The sequence below is a fragment of the Acanthopagrus latus genome, chromosome 16 (assembly GCF_904848185.1).
Source record: "Acanthopagrus latus isolate v.2019 chromosome 16, fAcaLat1.1, whole genome shotgun sequence".
NCBI lineage: Eukaryota > Metazoa > Chordata > Actinopteri > Spariformes > Sparidae > Acanthopagrus > Acanthopagrus latus.
In genome coordinates, this window is record NC_051054.1 from 6,377,439 (window position 1) to 6,404,473 (window position 27,035).

The window sequence follows — 27,035 nt, forward strand, 5'->3', positions numbered from 1 at the left end:
TTTGTTCAGTCATCACTGATTGATTTATTTCTTTGCAGTTTCACACCATGACATGATCCAGGTTTGTTAAAAACACAGCAGAGCATGAAACCGAGCACACAATCACTCAAATACACACATCTGGAGTTCAAAAGGACTCAGTCTGTTTGTGTCTTTAAAATTGTATTAAACTCGATCTGTGCTCCCGCAAAAACAGCAGGAGAGACATTAATTTGAAGATGTAACAGCAGCAGAGCTGAGAGAACCAAATAAATTAGAATATGATTCAAAGATTTCCAGGGTGGAATTGAGAAATAGATAGAACGCTCCTGCACTCCCGGTTTCAGAGGAAATAAAACAATTGAGCGTGTGAAAGCAGAATGGATTATCAGTAAGCTATGAGAACACAATCATCAATTTCAGGCCTTTTTGCTTGTGCACACAGCGAGGGTAAAATCCACAGCTGGGCTCCCAGAGACAGCATCCATGTCCAGAGAGGAGCCGGAGCTGTTTTAACCTTCCTTCACCTCCACATATTAAGTGCCTGCATCTCTAATGAGGCAGAGTCCCTCATCGTGGCTCAGCGAGAGGCGAAGCACAGTCATCTGTCTGTCTGGCAGTCTGAGTTCATCCGAGTATCTTGTGGTAGGGGAAGAGAGGGAGGCCTTTAGTGAAAGCATGGATGTCCATGATGGCTTCGGCGCCTGCCATCTTGGGTGAGGGTTGAAGGAAGGTGAGCTTAGACACCTCGCCGTAGGTCGAGCCACTTAAATGCTCCTTTCTGCACTCGTCACCACCAGCCTCCTCGTCGTTCTCCTCAGCACCAAATCCGACAACCTTTCAGAGACAGGGAAGCGCTGATAAGTAGAGGAAAGAGATAAATACCTAGACACACACGCATCAAGACGTTGCTTACATGCATGCTGAGTTTGCGGCTGTTCTGTCCTCGGTGTTCATGGAACCAGGAGACCAGCTCGTCCCTGGTCATCTGCTTCAGAGCCTCGATCTGAAACACACAGAAACATGAGCCTCTTAAAACTGCAAGGTTTTTTTTTTTAGAATACCAGTAAATCAAGTTATGACAAGTCAAGCGATGCACCCACAGACATTTATCACCCAACATTTTACCAACTTCTGGCTTATCGTTTTGGTTTCATGACTTATTTAGTTATCATGGTTCGACTGTTTGAAGCTGAGCTCAGACGAACCAAGAAAATAGAAGACAAAGTTTCTAGCAGGTGGAAAAAAGTTACGCATTTATCAAAAAACATCCCTAAGAAGTTGGTGGAGACCAAATAAAAGCTAGAAATGGTTACAGTTAGCTAAAATGCCATGCAAAAATAACTGTTTCTTTAAATGTATGTAGGTTAGGAGGAGAAATGAGGTCACGACTTCAGCATCAAATCCCAAAGACATGAAATGGACGTGAGGATTCATTTGTCTACCTTCGTGTGTTATCCTCACCTCTCTGTTCAGCCTGTCAAACACAAACTGCTGTGTAACCACCTCGCCCCAGTTCCTGTCCACCTCCTCCCCGAGGTGTGTGTCCTCACACTCCTTCAGCTTCACTAAGGCAGTCACCTGCACAAAACACACACACACACGACTAACACACACTGCTTTGACTTCTAGAAGTATTTGAATATTTCAAGTTCAACAGCAGGACTTCATGGTGTTGAAATGTGTTATTCATCCACAGAGTTGTAACTGGAAGAGCAACTTTCGACATTTTCTGAAACTTTTTTTTTTTTTTAAGTTGGAAAGCATTCGCTGAAACTTTTTCATAACAATGGGAAACTCACAAATACACAAAATAAAACACACACACACACACACAGACCTGAGTGTTAAAGGCCTCCTCAGTCAGTGTATTGAGCTTCTCCCCAAATGAAGCCAAGAACTCTTCAATCTTTAACTCCACCAGCTCGGTACTGAGGGAGAAAATTTCACGAGAGCGGAGAGATATATTATAGGTTATAGGGTTTATTTGATTCCTTTAGTCATTTATCAGTTCCTCTCGCTTCTCTTTCCAGGGCCAGATAGATGAATTGTAGCTTGGGTTTCTGGTGAACAGCAAGATAAATTGTACCTCGGTTTTGCGAAAGCGGTTAAGATAAATCGTATCTTTGCCTTTTTTTGGGGCGGATGAAAGGTTACGTTCCTGTCGCACACTCACTTGAACTTGGTGGCCTGTGTTTCCACGGTGACAGAGAAACCCAGAACGCCCGAGGTGTTTCTGCAGGTGGGGTAGACGTGGTACCTGCAGAGCGGGAGATGAAGCAGAGACGGCGCGGATGAGAGATGTCGAGGAGAAGATAAACAAGAGACGCATCAAAACAACTACACGAGGAAGCGCCGAGAGTTGATGTCCCACCCGCTCCGACTTTCTCTACTCTCTGCTCTCTGTAATGAAACCAGCTGGGAATTTATTCACGTAGCATCTAACAGGAGACACAATATGAACTGGGGCTGTGCGATATGCTTATTTTGACACACTGTGAGTGCGATGGGATTCACGATTAGAGGGAGTGATCATGAACACTTCTCTTCAGCGTAACGCTGTTTTGCAGTGTATGAATGTAAGTCAAGTCACTCCAGTACTGCACTTCTACTCCTAAGTAGATTTTTTAGCTACTTTTTATTTCCATTTCCATGCCGATTAATCTTTCGACCCATAGTATACATTTCATGCCATGTCTAATGTACATTTACAGGTTGATTCAACGTATCTGTAGCAGTTAAGTTCAGGTTTAAATGTTGTTAGCTTGCACTTTTCACACGAATCCTCCAGTTTTCTTAACATCAATTCAACTTTTGTTGTTCTGGAAAGCGTCATAATGATCCACAACAGACGGAGACGTATCAGCAGGAACAGAACGTACTCTACCATCTACATCTTCAGACTGCATATATATCATTTAAGTGGAAATTCTGCAAAATTGAATAAAGACTTTGAAAACAGAGGGAAAGGTGGCACATTTATAACCAGCTGAGGTGTCATCTTTACATGAGAACTTGTTATTTTACCAGTGATTTATTTGAACTTATACTTTTACAATGAAATAAAATGATAAATCTGATACACTGGTGCTATTGTATAAAAGTATGTATAAAAGGTAGTTAATCATAATGATCATAATAACTATATTTTCATACATAAAGACGCATTACAATGAGCTTCACAAAAGAAGAAATTAACATGAAAAGACAGATTAAAGACATAAAACCATTTAAAACATAACGAGAGTGATATTTATTTAATGAGAGAAAAGAGATTTAAAAACAAATGAACAGAAAATAAATTACTATTAAGACCGTGAGTGCCATAAAACAGAATCCATCTCCGTAGTTGAAAAGTTTTCTCTTCAAATTTTTAATGGAAATCTGAACTGATTCAGAATTAATTTTAAAACGTCTTACTGAAACACACGACTACACTCACCCCAGTGTCTCTTTGGTCCGCAGGAAGTCAAAACAAGGTTCCTCCATGTGCATCTGAAAGACAACGACAACTCAGTTGGAGGAACGACAGAGCGGGTGGAGATAAAAAAAAAAAACAATACTCACCACCAGCAGCTCCATCAGTGTGTGCTCCCGCAAGGCTTTAAGGCCGGACTAGAAAACCAGGAGAAAGGACAGAAAGACGGAGGTGAAGTGAAACATGATGCTGTATTGGAATATTTTAGAATGAAAGATATTAAAAAGAGAGGCGATGCGCTCCAGATGTGGGCGTACCTGGTAGTAAACGGTGACCTCAGAGTTGGCGTCTCCCTTGTTGAGCGATTTGACCTTACAGATGTGCTGCTTCAGAGGAAGCTCCACCACTCTGAACATCACCGGCACCTCTGTTGGCAGCTTGGAGAACTGCAACTTTCTGCAAATGAGGGGGCGCGAGAGGAATGAATGGGGGGGGGGGGATAGGAAAGGAGGTGAGGAAGAGAGGAAAGAAGGAAATAAAAAAGCATGTGTGAAGGAGGTTATAGAGGAGTCACAGACTGAACAACTGCATCTAATGCAAATTACTGTGTATGGAAGGCAAACAGATTTGATTGTATAGTGCTGGTGTTCTCATTAGGGAGTGCATTCAGCGTGAGAGCGGACTTACTCTGTGATATACTGCAGGAACTGTTTTGACTCCTGTGGAGAAAAACACAATAAAGCATAATGATCAGGTAGAGATAAGAGAGCGAGGGCGAGGAGCGGAAATCAGACAAACACAAGAACAATGTCAAGCACACTCAGAATCAATTGATGCGAGTGCAAAGCATGAGCATTAACCGATTCATTAAATAATCAGCTAAATTCATTTTTAATCAATCCACTTGTCTGCACGCTGTCTGCCGTCCACTCACAGCGCTGCTGAAGTTGCCCTGAACCAGTCCCTCGGCGTACAGCTCGGCCCGGAAATTCTGGCTGAACTCCATCAGCTCGGCGCTGGTCAGACCGGCCGTCAGAGCCTGATACTTCTCCACCATGGACCAGCGAGAGTGCTCCAGGATCAGCAGACGAACGTCCCTGAGAAAGAGGCGGGGGCGGAGACGGGAGACGGGAAAAGAGGACAACAAAAAGCAGGAGGGTTTTCCATTCAGGGCTGCCACACATTTCACCACTAGAAGGCATCATAGACTTGAAGATGAGTCGCAGAGTGAGATGGAAATGTCAGAGGGGAGGAAAAAAAAAAAAAAAGGACAGATGGTAAACAACTCACTTGCCGAGTTTCTCTGGTTTAATGAGGATGTTGAAGTAGGTTTTCTTGAGCTGCTCAGCGAACATGCTGAAGACATCAGGGGAGGCAGAGAAATCAGCCAGGTGGTCAATGATCAGGTGGAACAGCAGCTAACAAGAGAGGTATGGAGAGAGAGACGGATAACATCACCGTGATTATCGTTCACGGAGACAATGCAAACACATCTGTGTGTGCTTGTGTCTGGAATAAATACATGGCTGTGCTTCATGACAGTATATCCGTGTTGCTCAGCAACCTGACTGTCCTTTTCAAAAGAGGTTTAAAAAAAAAAGAGTAGTTGTACACAAACAATTGCTTTAAGCAATACTTCCACTTTCAGGGACTATAAATAGTCCTTTTCCTGCCAAGACTTAAAGGGTAACTCCATCAATATAACACATTAAAGTGCGTTTACAGGTCGTGGGAAGTAATACTGCATATGTAATCTGATAAACTGCCCGCCGGTGATGTCACTAAGTGGCTAAATTGCACTGTGAGTAATGTAGGTGCTGGTTTTAGTGCAACACTGCTGGACTCATTGTGGACAGTTTGATGCTAAGATATCGCCCAATTCATCCACATATTCTTCTTTGTTTTCAAAACCTGGCACCTACATTACCCGCAATACAATTAAGCCACTGAGTAAGATCACTGGAGGCAATTAATTAGATGACATGCAGCTTCCTTTACACTACTTTTAAAACACATATGTAGTAGTAAACCCCCTTAAATTCTTAAAATCATGTCTCTTGTCTGTACAGTAACCATGAAGCTACAGCCAGCAGCACGTTAGCTCATCTTAATAAGAAATATGCTTTGCAGGTGCTTGTAGGTGGACTTTGATTCCTCTGGACAGTGATAGGGTTGCAGTTTCTCTCCTCCGTGTCCAGTCATCATGTTTTGGAAGTTTCCCTGCTCCAACACACCTGATTCAAACGATCAACTCGTCATCAGGCCTTGCTGGACGCTGCTAACGACCCATTCATTTGAGTCAGGTGTGCTGGAGCAGAGAAACGTCTAAAAGAGGAAACATCTGCAAACCGCTTGCCTGGATCGTACTCACACTACAGCAGTTTTATAGATTTTAATATTACCAATATTTAGAGTTCAGTGATTATAGCTGTTGAGCTGTTGTTGTGCACACTAAACCACCTGCTATTGAAAAGGCAATAGCAGATAACACAGTGTTAAGTTAAGCCAACTGTCGACCAGCTCCAGCAAAAGTATCAAAACACACGATAAGCCAAAAGATGAAGAAGAGCATTTCCAAAAATGTTGCGTTATTCCTTTAATGCGTCATTGAAGTCGATAATAAAAGCCGCTATTCGGTTGCCAGGTTGTCTACGTCTATTATTATGATACACAAGATTCAATTAATGATTCATTACCACCTGACAGAGACAAAGTACGCTTTATTAGAAAGTGATATCAAAGAGCTATTTTATCCGTCTAAGATAAAGTTAAATAAATGAAACCAACAATTACACAGGAAGGTAAGCAAACATCTTTCAAGGCAATGTATTTCTCTAGTGCACATCATGCTGTTTATTCATCAGTGTGCGGTCTGTCTTTGTCCAGATTCTCTACATGCATTTACTCACCGGCAGTTTGTGGTTGAATCCTTTGACCTTGATGACCAGGCCGTGTTCACCGGCCGTCAGTTTGTACTCCAGCTGGGCCACTTCGGCCTCGTAGGCCGGCTCTGCAAGGTTATGGCCGAGGATGTTGACCAACAGGTCGAACAGGACGACACTGAAATAGAAGGAAGAGTAAATTAAAGACAGGGAGGGAGGGGTGGTGAGAAGAAAGAGGAATAATAATAATAATAATAATAATAATAATAATCGAGGCAGTAAAAGTGACAGGCAAGGTAGAAAGAAAGGGCAAGGCAACAAATATGAGCAAGAGAGAGAGAAAGGATGAAAGCAAGGTGAAAGAGGAAATTAAAAGTAGGGAAGGACGGGAGGTAAGAGGGAAAGTAAAAGGGAAGATTGTAGCAATGAAAAAGGGGATGAAATTGAAGGAGTGAGAGACGGGGGACAGAGGGATGGCGGGAGATAAAGAGATGTTAATGAGCACAGCTGGAAGAAAACAAACGCTCTTTTCAAAAGGTCACATCTGAGCCTGAACTCACTTCTTCGCAGACTGCTGGATTACAGGAGAGATTATGTGGAATCTGATGTAGGCTGCAGGAGGACAGAGACAAACGAGTGTCAACTCCTCCTTAATGATATTTAGAAGTCGTAATGGAAACATCTTGAATGCCAAATGATGCTCACAGTACAGGCACACACACCCTCTCTCTCTCTCTCTCTCTCTCTCTCAGCAGACACACTTTACCTTTAGGGATTTTGAATTTATTGTCCTTCTTGTACCACAGGCAGCCTCTGTCGCTGTCGGCTATCCGGACAGGGAACTCGGTGTCTGGGCAGTCAGAGGGCTTCAGGGCGAAGTCAGTGGCTGAGCGAATGCACATAAACAATAAAACATCATAATTCTGCTCGGTACAGTCTCATAAATAATGTGTGAGTTTCAATGATTCAGTGTGTCCTGTTCGGGGATAAACACAAGCAGGTAGTTGTCAAAACTGCACAAGCTTCCCCAGTCCCCCTCCTCCAATAAATGATTCAGGAACCCCTTGGGCCGATAAGTGAAGACACATCATCTCTTCACGTTTGATTAAAATGGCGATTTGGTGCTGTGGCCTTCCAAAAATGTATAAATAGAAAACAATAAACCAGCCTGAAAAAGCTCGGTCAGACGTGCCTCGTTTGACAGGTTAAAATCTTGACCTTTAATTGACGCACTCCAATTAGTCTGAACTGCTGACGTAACTGGACTCATGTAACGTGGGGAACGATTTGAGGCTATTAAGATAATTACAGCTGGGATGTTGTGTCGTGTGTCTTGCTGCAGAAATGTGACATTTCTGAATTATCCCAGAGGAGAACAGAACGTGTCACCTGTGTGATCGAAGAGAGGTCGAAGATGAAATTCACATTTTGTTCCGCTGTCTGCTATATCACTTCTTAGATATCTTAGATAAAGGCTTTTCCCTAAATCGTCTGCTGAATGTCCTGATTTATTTTCTTTTATTAAAGTAGACTTCAGTGCCTTTATGTCTGATGTGATTAAAGGAACAGGCTGTGCTTCAGATGTACCTAAGCTGTATTTGTCTAAGGTGCAGGACTGCTCTTATGTTCGGTTTTGACATGTTAAAATATAATGTTTTTCCTCATGCTGGACCTGTGAGTTCACTGAGAAGCAGCAGGTAGCGGGGGCTGTTGTTATAACTGGAGTGAGAAGCAAACAAATCTCATGTGCCTCCCAGACAGGATTACAGTCATCCATCAGCACATACAATATTGAAATCGCTCCTCCTCTGAAGAAGAAGAAACAAACCTCATTTTGTGTTAAGAAATTTGAGCTTCAGATACGACACTTTCATTACATAAGTGACAAACAAGAGAGTGTTACAGATGGCAGAACACATTCACCAGTCACTCTTCCTCCACGTTCGGTCAATATATCTGATTGCTTGTCTTTGTCAGACGGATGAATGGAGAGCAAAAGTCAAACTGCCGCAGCATTGCTTTTTCTCATGATCATCTTATTGGTCACTTCCCAGATACCTGGAGCAGTTTTGGGCCAAAACAACCTACTTTTTTTTTGCCTGTAGTGCAAAACAAAAGGTCAAGTTGATTCACCCACAGATGAACTTGTTCTCAGCGGGGAGGTGGAGGTCGCCGTTCAGCTCCAGGTTTCCTGTCCACCGCTCCATCCACTGCTGCTGGATGTCTAGAGAGAGAGATAACAGGTTTTATATCGAGTGATGTAAAGTCTTTATTCCAACAGCAATAATAATGGTTTAAGAGATCTTTTAAATTTAAATTCTGTTACAATGCTATTGTTCGCCATCTGAAAAAGACGGGAGATAAATGGTGGCATTTTTCTGCCGCCGGCTGCCTGCATTATATCAAGCTGAATATCAGCACACGAGGGGGAAAAAACAGACAATGTATTCACTGAATGCCTACAATGTGGGAAGGCGCTGTTACAGTGACAGCAAACAAACAAAAACACACACGGACACACACACGGACACACACAGAAACAAACCCTCCACGGTGTATTGTGTGCCAAACCACTTCTCCCTGAGGGGACACTGGCCCTCATGTTCTGGTGACAACAGCATCAGGTTGGCTTTCTCCGGGGTGAGGAGCGACAAGGCTGCACTGATCACCTAAACACACACACACATGCACACACACGCACACACACACACACACACACACACACACACACAAATAAAGTCAACTTTTCAGCACAGAGGAGGAGAGTTGTTTTTTTCCCCCCTTTGTTCTAAATTACTTGTTTATGCGGAGACAATTTTCGCTGTCAATCACAATAAGAGGCAGCAAAACTGAACAGATCTCACAGCCATCACAGGAAATGTGCAAAGCCACAATTAGACTGCAACGTTTGATGCAAAATATCATCCACCAATCAAAGACGGTGGCACCAAACAACTCTAGTCGCAGATATTTCTGGCATATAAAAAGCTGTTAAAAAAAAATAAAAAATCATTCACACATCAAGACGGAAAAAAAATATATTTTTCCACTTTTAAATGACCCGTTTCATTAACATCTTTATAGGATTTAAGAATAAAAACTGAACTGGTTCACTCCCCGAACTACTGAACTACTTACATCTGGGCTGTACTCAAACATCAGCTGATCTCCTGTCAGGAAGTCGTCTTTAGGGAACAGCTGCATGTTCTCGCAGATGTCCTCGACGTACTCTATAGGGTCGATCTGACGACAAGGCGACCGCTCTTAGTGGTGCGAACAACAACAACAACGTTTAACATCCATGTGATAAAGCAGCACAGGAATATTTGGATTTCTTACTTGCTCCTGATAGTGGAACTCGTTCGCTTCAATCTTCTGAATCTCCTCATATATTCTGAACACATGAACAAACAGACTGAAATATTAACTTTATGCATCCCAGACAGAAGCTCGGATGTCAAAAACAGCCTTTAGACAGATTAAGGAACAGAAAAACAAAAACAAAAAAATAATAAAGCTATAAATCTATAAATGAAACAAACACCAACAACATATTCACCTCTACATATCAAGTAATAATACAGTATTAACTACCTCCCTCCCTGCAATTTACCCAAAAAGCGCAACAGGCAGAATAAAGAAGCTCTGTTGTGTTTTGTGAGACTGTGTGTGTGAGTGTGTGAGTGTGTGAGTGCCTTTGCTGTGGTCCAAGCGTCTGCAGCATCTTCAGGTACTGGAACACCAGGTGAGTCACCTGCAAAAAGGCCACAGATGCACAGAAATTAGATGCCACAACTTTACAAATCCCTCGGCTTTATTGAATCACTACCACGCTCGTTTCCGTCGATAAAATTACCGTGAAATGACTCTTAATGACAGGGGTAAGGTGAAAACGTACCCTCAAGTTTTATAAACCATATCAATTACGCAGATGTAACTACCAATCTTGTTGACTATTGTGATTTGATTACAGTCATTAAAACCTGATATGACCATCGTTTGAAAAAAGGTGTCTTCATTTAAATACCAAACAGAAGCTAAAGTGCGTTTTTATTCGTTCCCCCCGGTGAGATTTAAACATGTATAAATGAAAATGGTCGCCTCCGCCTTTTGTGACAAAAGAGTACTAATTATTAACTGTGAACAACAGAGTCCTCCGTCCTGTCAGGGGAGAAGACAGGAAGAGAAGTATGACATAATAATTGCTATGGATGCAATGGATGAGTGTCACGAAGTGTCGACAGCTTTGTACCGACGAGAGAGTCGTGTCAATCTCCTCACGTCACTTTGCAAAAAAAAAAAAAAAAGTGAATTTGAGTTTAACTACAGAGTGTTAAAGCTTTAAAATTCAAGAGGGGAACAACCCATTAAAAGTAGATGGTTAGTTCAGGGCTGGCACAAATTATAGGTAATAAAAGGAGATGATCAATTGACATACATTTGCAGTTAAAATGAAAATGTTCAGTGTTTTTTCAATCCTGGTCCTGGTGGCTCTCTGCTCTGCATGTTTTAGATGTTTCCCTCCCACAACACACCTGATTCACATGATGAGCTGATGATAACTGTAACTACAATTAACTCAAGTAATATGTTTAAGGACAATTTTGAGGTACTTTTACTTCATACTCAACTACATTTTGGAAGCAGTGATTATCATCTTTATTATTTGATAACGTAAATTACAATTTGTTTAGCAGAGTCACATTATTCAGCACTAATAGGCTTTTATTCATGACCAGTTACCAATCAGAGTGCTTTTTTTTGACAGGACAGCCTTAAGAGTGACAGGAAATGGCACGAGAAAAAGGACGATTTCCCAGAATTATATCTATTAATGACAGCCTACAAAAAAAAAATATCCAATGTTATCCTCAGGTTTCTCTGCTTTATAAAAAAAAGGGTTCACATATTGTACATTCCCCTTTCATTTACATCTTGTCTGCCACATTTGTCACATTACTCACACTTATGTGTATTTTTAACCTTGTCACCCTGTAACCAAGTGGGCCTCAGGTGTGCCATGTACCTCCGGTGAATAGAATACCAAGAGAATGGCTCTTCAGGTGCACTCCGTGTGCCACACTTGACTGTGTTTTGCCCCCTGCAAAATAATTCTGAGAAGCCGGCGCCCTGTGATCCAAACAACTCCAGGTTCATCCTCCGCGACAGAAAGAATGAGTGATGAATCGTTTTTGATCGCAGTAAACAACATCTTCAAGGCCGCTGGAGCATCTATACGGCATTTATCAATGCAAGTGTGTTGACATGAAGCATTTTTCCATTTAGTACTTTAGATTAGAAAACAGTCCTCTGGTTGAAGGATCGCCGCCTGCCTCCCATTGTAACACAGGCATTGTCATAGCAACTGAAAACACGTATTTCATCCTTAAATGACCTGTTGTATTAATGGTAGCCAGGCACAGAGGCCAGATGTGTACATGCAGGCTACATCCAATCTACACCGCTGCCATACTCTGCTCCACACAAAGTTTATTATTTCTACATCTGCACCGTAAAGACTAAAACGAGACCTGACAACAAATGATTTAGATGATACGTGACGAACTAGGGCTGCACCGAATGTCGTAGCTCTGTCGAGGATTATGAATTAAGCTTCTGTCGTCATATTTTATGATGTCATCACCCTGAAATCAAACAAAGTGATTCGTTATCAGAAATCTTTAGATTCTTTTAAACTGGTTCTTTGACATTTGAGCGCTGACTGAGTGCATATATGTAATACGATCTTTTCTTTTTGTAACAATGAGTTATTTACTATAGTAGTGTTGGACTGCCCTGTTTCATACTCTCTGTGTGAAGCAAAATAGTTTTACCTCTAGTGAAGATGTTTATTTTTGAAAGCCTAAATGCCAACAAGTGAACTATTTTGTTAGACAAAACCATTTTGGAAATGATCACATTTCATCTTTTTCCAATAAATTTTAATTGCTGGACCTCAAAATGCTCTTGAGTGGAGGAAACAATCCTCAAAGCAGACCAGGGGGATGCAATTCAACAAATAGTTTAATACTAATAATATTAGTGTAGCCTCATCTTTATCTGCAACTGTGCAGAAATACCACTTTGAAACAGAATGAATAGAGCCGTCACATCGAAACAACCCTGCAGCAAATCAACACCACTCTGTAGGATTCAGTAGAATCAGCAGCACAAACAATAACAGTAGCTTAATAATCAACCATTTCTCTTGTTGTCCTCATATATGTGCACGCATGGATAATAGGCTTGAAATGTAATACACATGCACAAAGCAGGGCTGTGTTGTCACAGTTTTCACAGGAATTTCTTATTGCTGCAAACGACACCAAGGGTGGCATTTAAAAAACAAAACAAAAAAAAAACAGATTACACTCTGCAAAAACCATTGTTGTGGTGTTGTGGTAAAGCCCCTTAATGTCAATGTTACGTATGAAGCTTTGAAGAAGAGTTGCCGTGTATCCAGAGCAGAAAAAAAACTAATAAAAGAGAGTAAAAGTGAGGGATTGTCTTCACCTGATAGAAGTTTTGGAAGCCTTCGTCGGTGAGTGTGATGGAGATGGAAAAGATCGAGTAGGTGGTGTTCTGGTCAAAGCCGGTTTCACTGTTTCCTCCAAACAAGGCCAGAGCCCAGCACCTACACACAGACACACACACCGACATAAAGAGTTGAAATATGTGCAGGGCAGCAAGTAGAATATAAGTCACTTCATGTTTTCTGATCTCAAACAACATTTTTGTAGTCCCCTTGAGGCCTCGAGCGCAGCTTTAATAATCCCAGAAGGAGGAGGTAACATGTATCATCCTGTTTATGTGTTTGTCCCACCTTGTGTGCAGCGTTTCATCCATTTAAAAATGAAAAGCAGGCAGCTGGCAGAGATTTCAAACTTTCTCGAGCTGGGTTATCCGTCAAAGCGAGCACCACGTCTGCTTTTATCTGCATGAAGAAACGTTTCTAGCGGTATGACGATGCACTGAGAGGCGAAGGTCGGTTTTGAGAAGTCTGCGCTGCATTAGCAAACGAGCGGAGATGATGCTGACTGAGTTTGACGATGCCAGGCAAGTTTTTCAATATCTGAAGGTTTTCATGCTGCACTGAAAAGAAATAAAACAGTGATGATAAAAATCCATGAAAAGTATGGTGGTATTCTGTTGTAAAAAAAAACTGCTGGTCTGGCCTCTTAAATGTAAGGCACCTGATCAGAAGTGTGTGATGGTGGGCTGAGCAATATGACCCTCGAACTATATCACAATATTTTAGGATATTGCTGCAATATTTTGACTTTATTTCGGTTTAGAAATCTCCCATTACTCAACCAGGTGCTTCTGCTTAAAGTGGTGAAATAAGTTTGTTGCATTGCTCCATATTGTTGTTGTCGTCGTCGTCTCCTCCATGTCACTGTTGTTTGTGTTGCATCTGATCTTTCATAACCCAATCACTTCCACACTGCTGAAGTTGTTCCCCTTTTTTGAAATGAACTCCTCCACTATGTTATTCTAGCTTTCAGCCATGCTTGTTGTTCGTGTACATAACGATATGATCCCATTACAGTAGGTCAACTAGAGCACAGATACCGGACCCTCTAATGTCAACGTGATTTTCTCTTATTTATTTATTTTTTTTATCCCTCCTACTCTGTTTTGATTACTTGTGTTTTCCCCTGCTCCTGCTTTGACGCAGACTGGCAGGGGTGTCAGGAGAATGAGCCACACCTGAAGTAACCTCTTCTGATTGCTCCCCCCCCCGCCCTGCTATAAGAGGGCTGGATATCTCCTTCTTACACTCTCTGTCTCCCATGTTGCCAACCATCAGGGATTTAGATGATTTAATACAGTATTATTTAAAACTATCTGCCTGTGTGCGATCTCCCTTTTTGATTCAACCGTCTGAGCAGGTTTGTAACAATTACAGTGATAAATATGATATGTCACACTCCGACTGGATGCAAATTTAAGATGCATGAACCAGCAAATAATTGACATATTTGAAAAAAAAAAAACAACAACAAAAAAACCCCCAAAACACTCAAAATATTAATTCTTCATCAAAATAATAGTTTAATTAATTTCTTTCAATCTCGTTATGGAGTCACTGTTGCAGCTGCAGCACAGATGGACAAACCAGTCCCCAATTTCAGCGAGGGGGACAACAATTGCCCAATTTCATAGCAGCATCTCGGCCCTCGACGTTGTGATTGCCTGAACTCAATAAAAACAAGCACTCTACTGCCTCAGCAGTTTGTTGCGACTGGGAATTGAGACCGAGTACACTCAAATTTCACTGTTGTCATTTATCAACAACTGAAAACAGCGGACACAGTAAATAGGAATATTCTATCAAATGCTCCAAGTGGTGCTGATGGTAAAGGGACTATTGGACGAGCTCTCGCTACTGTGGGACTACAAAAGGGGTTTGGCGAATCACTTTGCCACTTAGCAACAAGAGGCTGAAATGCTCTTGTACAGCCACGACCAGGGATGAGAATGCATGAATCACACTGTCGAGTGGGCTGGCAAAGCGTATATATCCAAGATTGGGCTCCAGCACTCGGGCTCGGCTCGGAGCTTGAAAAAGCTCATGTATACCCAGCAAATTGAAGACCTTTTAATTGGGTTTTGGAGTGGCCCTCAAATCAGAAAAATAAACAGAGGCAATATCACTCACTTCTTCCTGAGCAATGAGAGGATGCTTCCTGTGCCTTCATGGCCAATCAGCCAAGAGATGTAGTGGAGAGGCTTCACTCTGGAAAGAGGAGGGAAGAACATGAAAGGAGATTCAAAAAACATTGATGCAATCCCTCTACAATCAGGGCAAGGCATGGCAGCTTTCGGCGGCTATAATTCTATGTTTACATGAAAAAGCAGCACTCTGGGGGAAGGAAACAGGGACATGGGGGGGAAAAGAGAGCAATAAACACGTCGGATGCTGTTTCTTTCAAGTTGATGGAAAGCATCGTCCGTCACGTCGATCTCTGTATTTATGTAGCTTACCTGTAGTATTTCTCCTGAGGGGGTAGGGCCCAGGTAATATTCAGAGCATGAACCTTCCTAACAGGGACGACTGCAAAACACACAGATAAACATCAGAACAAAAACACAACTTCTGCTCATCACTTCAGCTTGTATTTCCTCACCATTTTGTATCAACTAAAACAAAGCTAGTCTAGTGGCAAAAAGGGGTGAAATTATGAAGTAGTACTTAATATAATATTAAGATTAGAAGAAAGCTCTGAGATCTACAGAGCCAGGAGGAAACAGGATCTGCTCCGTGTTCAGAGATGTGCAGATCATTACCTCTGTAGAGCTTGTTAAAGGCTGGTGTGTCAAAGGGATCCAGCAAATCAGAGAAATCTGGCTTGGCCAGATGACTGCAGGCACAAAAACAGAATCATGATGAGCAGGAGTGATTATACTGTATCAAATATATCATCAAACATGTCTTCAATGCACCATAATGCATTTTCATAGCTACAAAAATCACATTCAGTTTTTTCTTAAAGAAAACATCACAGAAAACTTGCACTCTAGTCTAATTGCGCTGACATTTTAAAAAAAGGGATGTACATGATTTTAGCTCTACATAAATGTTAAATGTGTAATTTGTAAGAAATAGCCAGAAGAGCTTGATGGCCCCGTTACGTGACAGTAGTCTGCTCACACTGCAGTCTGGCATGACGGGCTAACAGGGCTCAGTCAAGCAGCCCTCCAGTGAACATGGCTGGACACCAGAGCGGGACTGAACACAGCCTCTGAGAACAGATGCCAGGTTGAAGACCATAGATTCAGTATGGAGGCAATTTACAATGAAACTGACCAGGACAACAGCTCCAGGAATTAGCAAACTCACCGCTGCATACAGCTAAAACTAAGGGGTTTGTTAGTAGATACCTTCAACATAATGTCAATATTGTTTCATTCACACTCTGTTGGTAACGTTAGTATATTTTTTTTAAATGTCTTAAATTAAAATTCTGACCATATCTTGCAAATTTCCCCTTTAAAAGATGCTTGAGAATATTTTATAGGCTCACAGATGAAAGAAACTTCATCAACACAGACGGAGGGGTTACATAATTGAAACCAGAGCATTAAAAATTGGAGGTTGTGATGTTTTCAAATAGCAGTGATATGCATGTTGATTCTCTACAAAAACCTGCCGCAGTGACTCATAAAGTAAACAGAAGTGGAGTTCTGGAAGAAAACACTAATTCAGCTCGACTTTAGGGAGAAATCATCCCTTTCAGGTGAATGATGTTTTAAAAAAAAAAAAAAGTCTGAGATGAAGTGAGGTAAAAAAAAAAAAAAAAAAGAGGCAAGGACGAGACGGAGGGAGGCTTGACATTTACATTTGAGCAACGTCTCAAAGGATATTCAGACTCAATCTATATCACTGCAGCACCTCATCACAGTGACTGAGAGCCTCTTTTCCAATACTCACTTGTTAGGCACCTTGCTGAAGATCTCTCTCACCCACTCCTCCAGAGTGTCCAGCTTCTCTAAAGGACAGACCGAGTGAAGGGGGATAAATTAGAGTTCGAGTGCGTCTCAATATTTCTGGGTTTAGTGCTGGTGTTAGCCTCTGCATGTTAAAAAAAAATGGAGTAATCGGAGTTTCCTGTCCTTTTTTTTTTTCTTTTTTTAACTTAATAGGTTAATAGGTTTATACACATTTTATAAAAACAGATTCCTGCATAAGGATCCATCTCACATGTTGTCACACTCTGGACACATGAACACTTTTCTCTGTGTAAGCACTCTTTGCTTGAAGAAAAGCACTCCTGCCTAGAGCTCAGCTCTGGATCAGATTGTAATCGAATGATGGAAAAAGGCCAGTTATTGAATTTATTCTTTAATAAAACAACGAGACACAGTGAATCTTTCCAGCCCAGTTTGGCTGTGCTGTAAATGGAAGCAGCAGCTCAAGGGGAGATTTTTTTTTTTTTTTACCTGCAGAAAAATCGATACTTGTGTAATGCTGTTTTAAAGTGATTTTTCCCTTAAAATTCAGATGATCAAGTCAAAAGGAGCTTCATGCAGGAACTCGCCACAAGTCTTACTCCAAACAAAAAGGAGCAGCATTTCACCAGAAACTCGGGCGTCCATCTTTTGTAAAAGCTAGTTTTAAGTCTTATAAAGCTAGAAGGATTTTCTCTTGGAGGGCATCTCCAAGAGTGATTACTCCGCGTTGGAACCGCAGCAATGTTTCTAGCTTAGCATCAAACTTCATCCGAGAGCCAAGTAGTAGTTCTGGTTGGACTGAACACTGCAGTGAATCAATATCGTCTCTTGAGTTACAGATTGTTATTACGAGACAGGACAGGTCGAAGCTAGATGGTTTGGCACGCTAACTTCGGCAGCTACCACTGCAACAAACCACAGACGTCTTTGATAGAACATAAAGAAAAGTTCATCTTCACATTCTCTTGATAGTTTTAGAACATTTAAATCCTGACGTACAGCCCTTTAAATATAACGTTGTGAAACTCGCAACCGATCCAGAAGTCACAGTCACGCCTTTTTTCATCACTTTCTCATTAAAGACAAGTTGAAGAAGTAAAGTAGCACTGGAGGTTTCAACAGGAACGCCGAAGGCAAATAATACAGCTGCTATATAAGGACGACATTTCTCAGAACAAATGTCAACACAAGCCATCAAATTATTTATACGCTGTGGTTAATTAACTGTGTAATATTTTCTGTGAAACCCTTGGAAAAAAGAAGTGTTGATATTTTGTAACTGACGTCGTTTTTTGAGAAATATTGCCGTTTTAGTTGTTTCAGGAAAAACTGAACACAGTTGGCTGAACGTGGAAGAAGAGAGTCCTTATTAGAGCTGCGACTAATGATTCCTTTAACTGCCCATTAATCTACAGATTGTGTTTTTTTTCCAAGTAGAGCTCATCAATTAATTTGCAGCGTGAAATAGAAACAATTAGAAAGCAACACAATACAGATTAATAGAGAACGATCTAATTTCTACCAATCTGCTCCTGACGTTTAATTAATGGGATGGATTTTTTCACTGACCTTTTGACTGCACTGCCAGGGTCATGTAGTGGGCTGAGTAGTGTTTCTTCCAGAAGGCACGCAGTCGCTTATAGACATTGATCTTCTTCTTCTGGGGCTCGTGCTTCAGTGTCTGGGCATTCCCTGGTGTTGTCACAAGTGGGCAATCAATTCAGCACAACTATAAAACACTGTGGAAAAAAATGCTTTACAAATGCAGAGGTATCAGCAAGAAAAAGGAGACTTGGCATCTGTCTCAGCATTCCTGTTTGTTATTGCTGAACATACCCCAAGGAGGCCCTGTGTGTATTATGCATCCCAGCGGTTGTGTTTACCAACTCACCCCAGCAGAACTTGCCCATAGGGTGTCCAGGTTTGGCCAAACTGCCAAACAGCATCTCCTTCCTGTGGGAGTCTGACGGCTTAGCCAGCTGGTACTCTGAAAAGACAGAAGGAGAGACGGGATAAACTCAAGACAACAAGAAGTGATCAATGGTGTGTAAAAAAAAAAAAAAAAAAAGAAGCTGCGTGGGGAAAAGTCAGCAATGAAATTTAACTTCTCACGACGGAAAAAATGATGCGCAGAGGCACCGAGACTCACCGCTGTCGACAGCCTCCACCTCCCTATCGATGGCGTCTCTGATCATCAGGGGGCAGATGAAGAACTGCGCCCACCTAAGAGGATGCCAGGAGAGAAAGACTATAATCAGGGCCAGAGAGACGGGACGCAGGTCAGACAGACACAATCAGATGTAGACGTATACGACAGACAAGAGCGGAGTGGCGGGTGGCTGATTGAGGCCTGTGATGTTTGTCCGAGTCTGTAGGTTCACATCAGGGGTCGGTGCGCCACCGTATCCTGTGACCCATCAGAGTCTGAAACATTCATCGCTTATATCTTTAAAAAAAAAAAGCATCTACTTGTATCAGATATTCTGTCATTGCAATATGTGATTTGACCTACTACATGTCCGTCCATCCTGGAGGAAGGATCCCTCTTCTGTGGCTCTTCCTGAGGTTTTTTCAATTTCAATTTTTTCCCTGCTACAAAAGTTTTTTTCTTACTTGAATCAACAGTCTGAGGATGTGAATGTGATGTTGGGCTAAATAAATAAAACTGACTTGACTTGAGTAGGAATTTCAGCTGTTTTTCCACCATTTTTTAATCATACATTACAGTATTATTTCTATTCATACTACGGTTTCTGACACAATTTCAGGACGAGGACCAAATTCTTCAAAGAGCTTTCATCCTGTAGTCGGTATGTAATGACTGTTTTAACACGCCCCAAGTGTTTATTCTCTCCTTTTCTTATTCCTGCGTTTGTGTTTATCTGGATCTGAATCACCTACTGGTTCTTCTTGAAGTCCACTTCTTAAGGGCAACTTGCTCTGAAAACTAAGAAAATAAAAAAAAAAAAAAAAACGTCTGATCCTCATTCACCTGTCAAGAGCCTCTTTGAAGCTCTTCCTCTGGACGTCAAACTGGAAGACGGTCCTCTCGCAGTCGGTGGAGGCGTTGTCGCTCCCGCCATGCTTCTTGAGGAAAGCATCAAAGCCATTTTCGGAGGGGTACTTCTCGCTGCCCATGAACACCACTGGGACACAATAGACAAACAGTAAAGGAGGGAAGAGAGGAGAATTGAAGAAAAGAAAACCGATTGTAAATCAAAACAATATATAAAAGGAATATAAAGAAAAGGTACACAACAGCTACTTGATGATGCGCCTTGCATTCATGGTTTTCTTTTATGTGGACAGCATTGCATTATATTTCCTCCCGAGCAACAATGAAATCTGATATAGTATTTCTCTGTCTGGATATAGCAGTAACAGATATCCCCGAATGTTGCTTGTTCACATTTGGTGACAGTTTCGATTACAGTCTGTAAGACCGAGCAAAAGCTTTTCTTTTCAAACGGACCATTAAGGAACAATGTTCAACGTTGATATTGGTGAAAGAGAGAAAACACTACATCAGAAGACAGAAATTCTATTCATGAGACGTGTTGCATTCCAAGACAAGAGAGCAAAATCTGTTTTGTTTTGTTTTTTTGAACAGGAAAAAAAAAACCTTAATGCAACAAGTTTCTGCCTGTTCTTTGCTGCTTGGTGGAGGGTATTTTGGGAAATGTCAGAAATTATTAACTGAAGCGGAAAGTAGACAAAAACGGGTTAAGAAAAAAGAGGTTACACTAAATTATTGAACCGAGCAAGAAAACTCCTGGAAACACTGTTGCTGAGTTTCTCCTTCTAGAACACCAGACAAAGAGTCAAAGGATACGGGCTGGTTCATGTTGAACAGACTCTGAGGACATTTTTTGATTTGTGATTTCAAGCTAGATACACACACACACACACACACACACACACACACATATATATCAAATTGACCTCACTTGACTTGACAGAAAACAACGTGAGAATATCTGTGGGAGAATTAACCCTTGGCCTGAAGAAACGAGCTGATTGTCTTTGGTTGTCTACTCACTGTGTTCCAGAAAATGAGCGAGGCCCGGGAGGTCGCTGGGGTCACTGAAGCTGCCCACTCCAACACACAGCGCTGCTGCAGACTGACACGCACAGGAAAGATATCAAAGTCACGTTTCAGTCTGAAAATGCACCAAAAGGATAAGTCTGGTGATGATTTGTATTCCTCTGCGCCATAGAGGTTGAATCTTGGGTGACGTTTTGGTTTCAGCGGCTGAGAATAGTCCTCAACAACATACTATTGCTATTGCTAAAAAAAGACCTACTGTGCCCACGCTTTTTCAGAGAATTATTTACCTTGTTAAACAATGAAATTATAGATTCATGACTGGGCTTTTAAAGATTAACATCTTTTTCCGGGAACGATCGGAAAAAGAGCTGAGGGCTGCAGACGGGGCAGAGTGAATTTATAGAGAGTACTGAGATCCTTCCAGGCCGATTCTGTAGCTGAAGCCCTGTATGCTCGGGAGTTTTCGGGAACAAATGTGGTTAAAAGTGTGCGTATGTATTTAAACAACAGCACTATAAATAGTTCCCTGTTTGTGCTGACAAGCCTTTTGCATAAGTAATATCTGCATATCTGATTTCAGCACAAATGTCTGTAGTTTCAACATGACTCAAGGTTTTCTTTTTCTTCCCTCTCATGAGACATTTATGTCTAGGCTGCTTAAAAATCAACAGAGCACTACATTAAAAAAAACGTCCCAGTGGTACCTGTTTCTCAGCATTTCCCTTCTTCTTTTTTCCCTCATCGTCATCTTCATCATCACCGTCGTCCTCGTCGTCTTCCTCAGACTCGTCCTCAGTTTCATCTCCAGATTCGTCCTCCTCCTCCTCCTCCTCCTCCTCCTCCTCTTCCTCCTCCTCCTCATCTTCGGATGCTGCTGGGCCGCTGTAGTCTGAGATGAGCAGAGCTCGCAGCCCGTTGTCCAGCACGATGTACCTGGAGGGGGGAAAAGTCAAAAGGTGAGACAGCGCAGGGAGCTTTGTGAAAACCGTGTCGTTTCATCGACTTTTACACCTTTCATTGTTTTTTTTCCCCTCTCGTCTCTTCACAGACTGCATCTCATACACTTTTGAGACTCGTTTGTATTTTGCTCTTTCACAGCAAATTTTTCTGTGTGTACCCCACAGAGGCCTCGAGGCGTGTGTGTGTGCTTATGGCATGAAATCGTCCCATCATGCTACAATAATACTGTACTGATCCAGCTGGATAAGGGAGGCTCGATATCATTTCTGGATCTGGGTTAGTGGATCTGGGTCACTTTCTCAGCACTTTCACACTCATGAATATGAGGAAATAGTATCCTCACGGCACGTAAATTAATTCAATAGCAATGACAGAGGATAAAGCACAAAACAGACGGAATAAATCATTTAACAGGATACAATACTTATTTGTTGTAAAAAAGTTAATTATCGTCAGATCCAGTATTCAGCACTTTCACGATTATCAGTATTAATGTTTGCTGACAATATAAATTAATTTAAAAAAGGAGACATGTTATGCTTTTTCAGTTGTTTCTGTTCCTTCAGTGTGACGTATAGGTTCTAGTGCATGTCAAACATCTTGGGAGCTCCGATCTCCCACAGAAAACACTGCACCTGAAGTGTCTCAAACGCCTCGTCAGCAGCCAAGTCTTTAATTCAATGACTTCTTGACATCACCGCTACGTCGCATAATTTGCTCAACGTATGTGTTATTCACTATAGAAGTTTAACTAACGGACAGAGCCAACTGATGAGCAGTGCCGACTCAGGCGTGTGTGAGGTGACCAATCAGAACAGACTGGGTATTTGGGAGAGGGCGGGGCCTTAAAGATACAGTACAAAAGCATGTAAAAACTATTCTAGTAGTAACGCAAAATAAAATGATGAAATGTGCAGTCTATAATGTAACTAGTAACTCAAGTTATCAGATAAATCTAGTGGAGCAGAAGATACAATAATTGTGTCTATATGTATAAATACAGCAGAACATTTAAATACTACAGTTAAGTACAAATACATAAAACTGTATTTCAGTAGGCCTGCAGTACTTGAGTCAGTGTAGTTAGTTACATTGGGAAATACTCAGGAGAAGGAGCTTTAATGTGAATGTAACTTGTGCACTGGAGGTGTTCGTTACCTGTACTCTTTAGGGTCACTGGGGGACTTGATTATCTCTCTGTCTCCAACATTGTCCCCTTCAGATCCACCTCCTCCTCCTCCTGCGTCCCCCAAAGCCCGGCTCTCCTCCATGGACACCGGGTCCACGTCCTCTGCTGAGGCCGGGCCCGAGCACGCCGGGGCGTTCCTGAATTTGTTCGTCTGCGGCATCCTCGCCAGAGATGATGAGACTTTGGCACTGCGGGCTGACAGCAAGGCGCGACCATAAACAACAGGACAGCTCGCTGTCAGCGGTAATTTACTCCTCAGCACGGTGACACACCGTGTCAGCCTGAACACGGCTATGATGAAGACCCTCCCTGACAGACGGGCTCGGAGAAATGAGGGCTCGGAAACGACACAGACCGACCAAGACCCCTCTGTGTAGAAGAGGCCTATAGGTCTGAACCTGACCTGTCACACACACATATACACACACACACACCAGCCAGCGACCACAATACAGCTATTCACACAGGCTGTCTGGTGGTTTCGCCCCTATTCAGCTGGATGTCAGCTAAAACAGGACCCAGCCAGACGAACCCAGCCAACACCTGGACCTCTCATGTGCGCAACAAAGCGGTGAAGACAATAAAAAAACAGCCCCCTCAAAAAAAAGAAAGAAGAAATGACAACAGGAGTTAACTGAACATAAACGTGTGTTACAAGCGGAAACACTGAGTTAATGTCGACACACACACGCTTCAAAACGAGCTTTAGCGGCTGGTTCCGTGTTCTGCGCGAAGCCGAACCAGAACTTTAACTTCAAGAAAGTCAGTGCGGCGACAATGTATCCATACCTTCCTCCCTGCTGACAGCACAAGACAGGCCCCTCCACATACGCGAAACGCCGCTGCCTCCGCTCAACAAGCGGCGCTGCGATTCGCCGAGAGGACTCGGACGCATCATCATGCCGCCCTCTGATTGGCCAGTTTTGCAGAGAAAGGGCGGGGCTCCGCGCGTCGACACGTGCCGCTCCGTGCAGTCAGGAGCGGTTACGGTGTAATAGCTGCGGGGACGGACGGGACACTGGCAGCGACAAGTAGCCACCTGGATGTACCCGGCAGCTGCTAGCCATCTGTGCATGATTATGACTGCGAGATTGAGAGTGTTTCAACCGACCACTTGTCATAGCCGGTAAATATCATAATTGGCCGTTTGATTTCATCTCCTCAGCCAATATAAGCGCTTAAGGACTGGAATTGGATGTGAGCTGGCCTGTCAGCTAGCCACATGACAGCCACGGTTCTGCATGGGAAATTGCACCCCACACTTTTCTTTTTAAATGCACCTGTGCAGAGGCACCCGGGGCTGGTGATGATGGGTGCATGCGGGGCACCACTAGGTGGCAGGAGTAGGCCACCCGGCGGGGGGGGGGGGGGGGGGGGATGTTGGGCAGATCTCACACCTGATTTCTGAGGATGGTTTTATAGATTTAGATGCTTCCCGGGCATGTATTAAAAGGGAAACCCATCTGTATTTTTGTGTACGTGCATTCACATTTTTTGATGATGCATGCACGCGTTGATGCCCTGATGAGACAGGTGTTAAAATATGAATAAATCTCAGGTGAGCAAACACAGAAAAAGATACATTTGAAGCATAGCTTTGCAGAATCAGACTCCATCTTTCCCCTCGAATCTGATTTTGTGGTTTTTTTTTTTTTTTTTTTTTAAAAAAACACAAAATCTTATCATGAATAAGCCACATTGACATTTGTCCAATGACCGTCCTCTGCCTCCCTTCTGCAGCGTGTTGGCATTTCACCCCTCCGCTGTGCCAATATGTCCTCCCCCTCACTCACCAACTCTCCCTTCTCTTTTTCTCCCTGCCTCTCCGTCTGAAGCCAATCTGATTTGCCCCTGGGCTTCTGTCGGCAGAAAAGAGGTGATAAACACCGCAGCCATGACAACCGGCGAGCCAGACACACGCCTGAGTTCCTGTATCCTAATGGCTTTACTTGGCATCCTCTCCTCCTTTAATTCATCAAGTCCAGCCTCCACCTGAGCTGATATTAAGACACCCGGGACAGATGAAGGCAGCCCGTGGTTCCACTTCCACTTCGAGCTGTTTCATCCTCGTCCCTTTTTTTTTTTTTTTTTTCTTCCGAGATAAACTGACAGCGGGTCTATCAAACGGTGAGATGAAACAGTGTAAACGCTCAAACCTCCAAGTTGCTTAAAAATAGAGCTCTATTAGTCGCTGAATAAATATTTCCTCAGTCTGATTAACAGAAATGTGAGCGTATTGATTCCTCTGACGCGCTCCAAAAGCAGTCAGACAGAAAGTGAAGCTGATTCCTCACAAACATATCCTATTGATCCCTAATGGAGCCCTTGTGAAAACACTATGAATGATGTTTTCAGGAGCAAAGTTCTCGCACCGGGTGCACACAGAGCCTTTTTTTTTTTTTTGCTCTGCAGAAATTGCAAAGGCTGCGGTAATAGCGAGGATAAGCAGCCCTATTAGGAGTGTGTGAAAGTGCCTTTACACGCCCCACCACGTGAAAACTTTCAGAGCAGAATGGCAGGCTCGACTTGGCGATCGATTGGACAGGCCTCTCTGCAAACCAAACCACCAGCCTGCCCTTCGCTGCCAAACACATATGGCCCTTTCATGCTAAAGCACATTGTATCAGCCGCAGACGTGAAGTAATGCCCACATTTCATCCCACTTCTGTGCCTCTGCTGTGACTGAGCCCAAATTGAAGTGCACATCGGGCACCTCGGGCCTCCCCTGGAAAGAATGTGTGTGTGAAAAAGCAATGTAGAACGCAGCCAGCTGGATCATTGTAGGTATTATGACTTTGTCTCCCCCCACCCCCTTTTCTCTCTCAGCTTCCCGTGGAGTCATCGGTGGCGACGAGACTTTACCTTAAGATTTCCAAGGGGGGCAAGGTTCCCACGGCAACTGATTTCAATCCCTAATTAAAACAGGAGATTTGATTAATTAGCTCAACCATGTGCACGAGTGTGTGTGTGCATTCGTATGTGGCGTGTGTGTGGGAGTCAGCATGTTCGTGTGAGTCACGCTGTATCTTGTGTGCAGTTATGTTAAATGAACAGGGGGTGTTATTTGCCCATATGTGCATACGTGTGTGTGTTAATATGTGTGTGCGCCCACGAGCCTGTGGGTAATCCTGTGAATCACCAGCGTGTGTGTGCTCATGTGTGTGTGTATGTTTCATGTCTCCCGCGAGGCTTGTCCTTGCCTGCAGTACCACTGTGTGAATCAGAGGTGAGTCCTCTGGAGTTGCCCTTTGCTTTAATCTGGAGATAATGACAGTCCCACCTGCCCTCCTGGCCATCCTTCCCCCCCTCTTCTTCCTCTACCCATATCTACCCCTTCTATCTGTTGGCTCCCCTCCTTTTTCCCCTTCACCACACATCTCCGCCAGCCCTCGCAAACCCCCAAATTCCCACCGCTCATCGCCTCCCTTTCACTCGCTCCCACTGTTATTTTCCTCTCCTTCCATCCCTGCTCTCCACTCTTTCCCACAGAGTGCAGTGTGCCCTTGCCCGCCTCTCTGATTGCCTCATCCTGCTCTGTAACAAGAGACTGGGGGCGATGCGGGTCCTAAAGAAAAACCAAGACACGTGTTTGGGGACAGCGCAACAGTATGTGAACAACGTGTAGCTCTGGGGAGATTTTCTGACCCGTGGATTGGCAGGAGGGGAGAGCAACAAAACCCACTCTAATGTCCGTGTGTCCGCACGTCCTCCAGTCTTGAGTGTCTGTGCCTTTTTGTGCATGCAAGCCAAGTTCCCAGAGGAGATCTTGTGAGCAAAAGCATAATTTGAGAGAGCCACTTAAACACGGGATGACCAATTCCCGCAAATGTGGAAGAAGGAGACGGAGTGAGCGGGCGAAGAGGGAAGGAAATCAAAGAGGAAATGGCCTGTACACCAGTCTGAATTGACAAGAGCCCACAGGAGAATCAAAAGTGGGAAAAGTAAAGGACGAGAGTGAGGGAAGAAGGAAGGAAGAAAGGGGATTGAAATGGTGGGGATCTTAGTATGATCTGACAGAAAACAATTCAGATGGGAGTGAGGAGAAAGAAAGCTTCGGAGAAGGAGAGAGATAGCGGAGGAGGAAGAAGAAAGGAGAAGTGGCTC

At 43.0% G+C, this 27,035-nt stretch overlaps 2 protein-coding genes across 2 annotated transcripts in view; one reads left to right on the plus strand and one right to left on the minus strand.

Annotated features, from left to right (window-relative positions):
• On the minus strand, window positions 1-24,021 carry LOC119004497 (nardilysin-like). Its single transcript, XM_037071454.1, has 32 exons — window positions 23,721-24,021; window positions 22,901-23,126; window positions 21,487-21,715; window positions 20,774-20,855; window positions 19,727-19,880; window positions 18,884-18,957; window positions 18,626-18,721; window positions 18,304-18,426; window positions 16,715-16,772; window positions 15,571-15,644; window positions 15,268-15,337; window positions 14,942-15,019; window positions 12,793-12,913; window positions 9,975-10,033; window positions 9,619-9,673; window positions 9,418-9,522; window positions 8,825-8,948; window positions 8,417-8,503; window positions 7,046-7,165; window positions 6,840-6,891; window positions 6,307-6,457; window positions 4,688-4,815; window positions 4,332-4,494; window positions 4,085-4,116; window positions 3,715-3,853; window positions 3,547-3,594; window positions 3,422-3,474; window positions 2,156-2,239; window positions 1,820-1,910; window positions 1,444-1,560; window positions 896-985; window positions 1-816 (listed from the first exon to the last, which is right to left on the minus strand). The coding sequence occupies exons 1-32, from the start codon at window positions 24,004-24,006 to the stop codon at window positions 607-609; spliced, it is 3,579 nt and encodes a 1,192-aa protein (XP_036927349.1). The 5' UTR covers window positions 24,007-24,021; the 3' UTR covers window positions 1-606.
• LOC119004498 (SLIT and NTRK-like protein 3) overlaps window positions 23,921-27,035 on the plus strand; it is a 22,942-nt gene continuing 19,827 nt past the window's right edge. Inside the window, exon 1 of the mRNA XM_037071455.1 lies at window positions 23,921-24,057. The gene's annotated coding sequence lies outside the window, so the exon portion shown is untranslated. The remainder of the gene's footprint in view (window positions 24,058-27,035) is intronic.

Bases quoted from the DNA above. Each gene is read 5' to 3' on its own strand.
- LOC119004497 (XM_037071454.1), bottom strand. From the start codon at position 24,006: ATGCACAGATGGCTAGCAGCTGCCGGGTACATCCAGGTGGCTACTTGT. The intron at 15,645-16,714 runs GTGAGTATTGGA...TTGTGCCTGCAG, and splicing joins TTCAGCAAGGTGCCTAACAA to TCATCTGGCCAAGCCAGATT. The intron at 12,914-14,941 runs GTGAGTGATATT...GTCTGTGTGTAG, and splicing joins CTCTCATTGCTCAGGAAGAA to GTGCTGGGCTCTGGCCTTGT.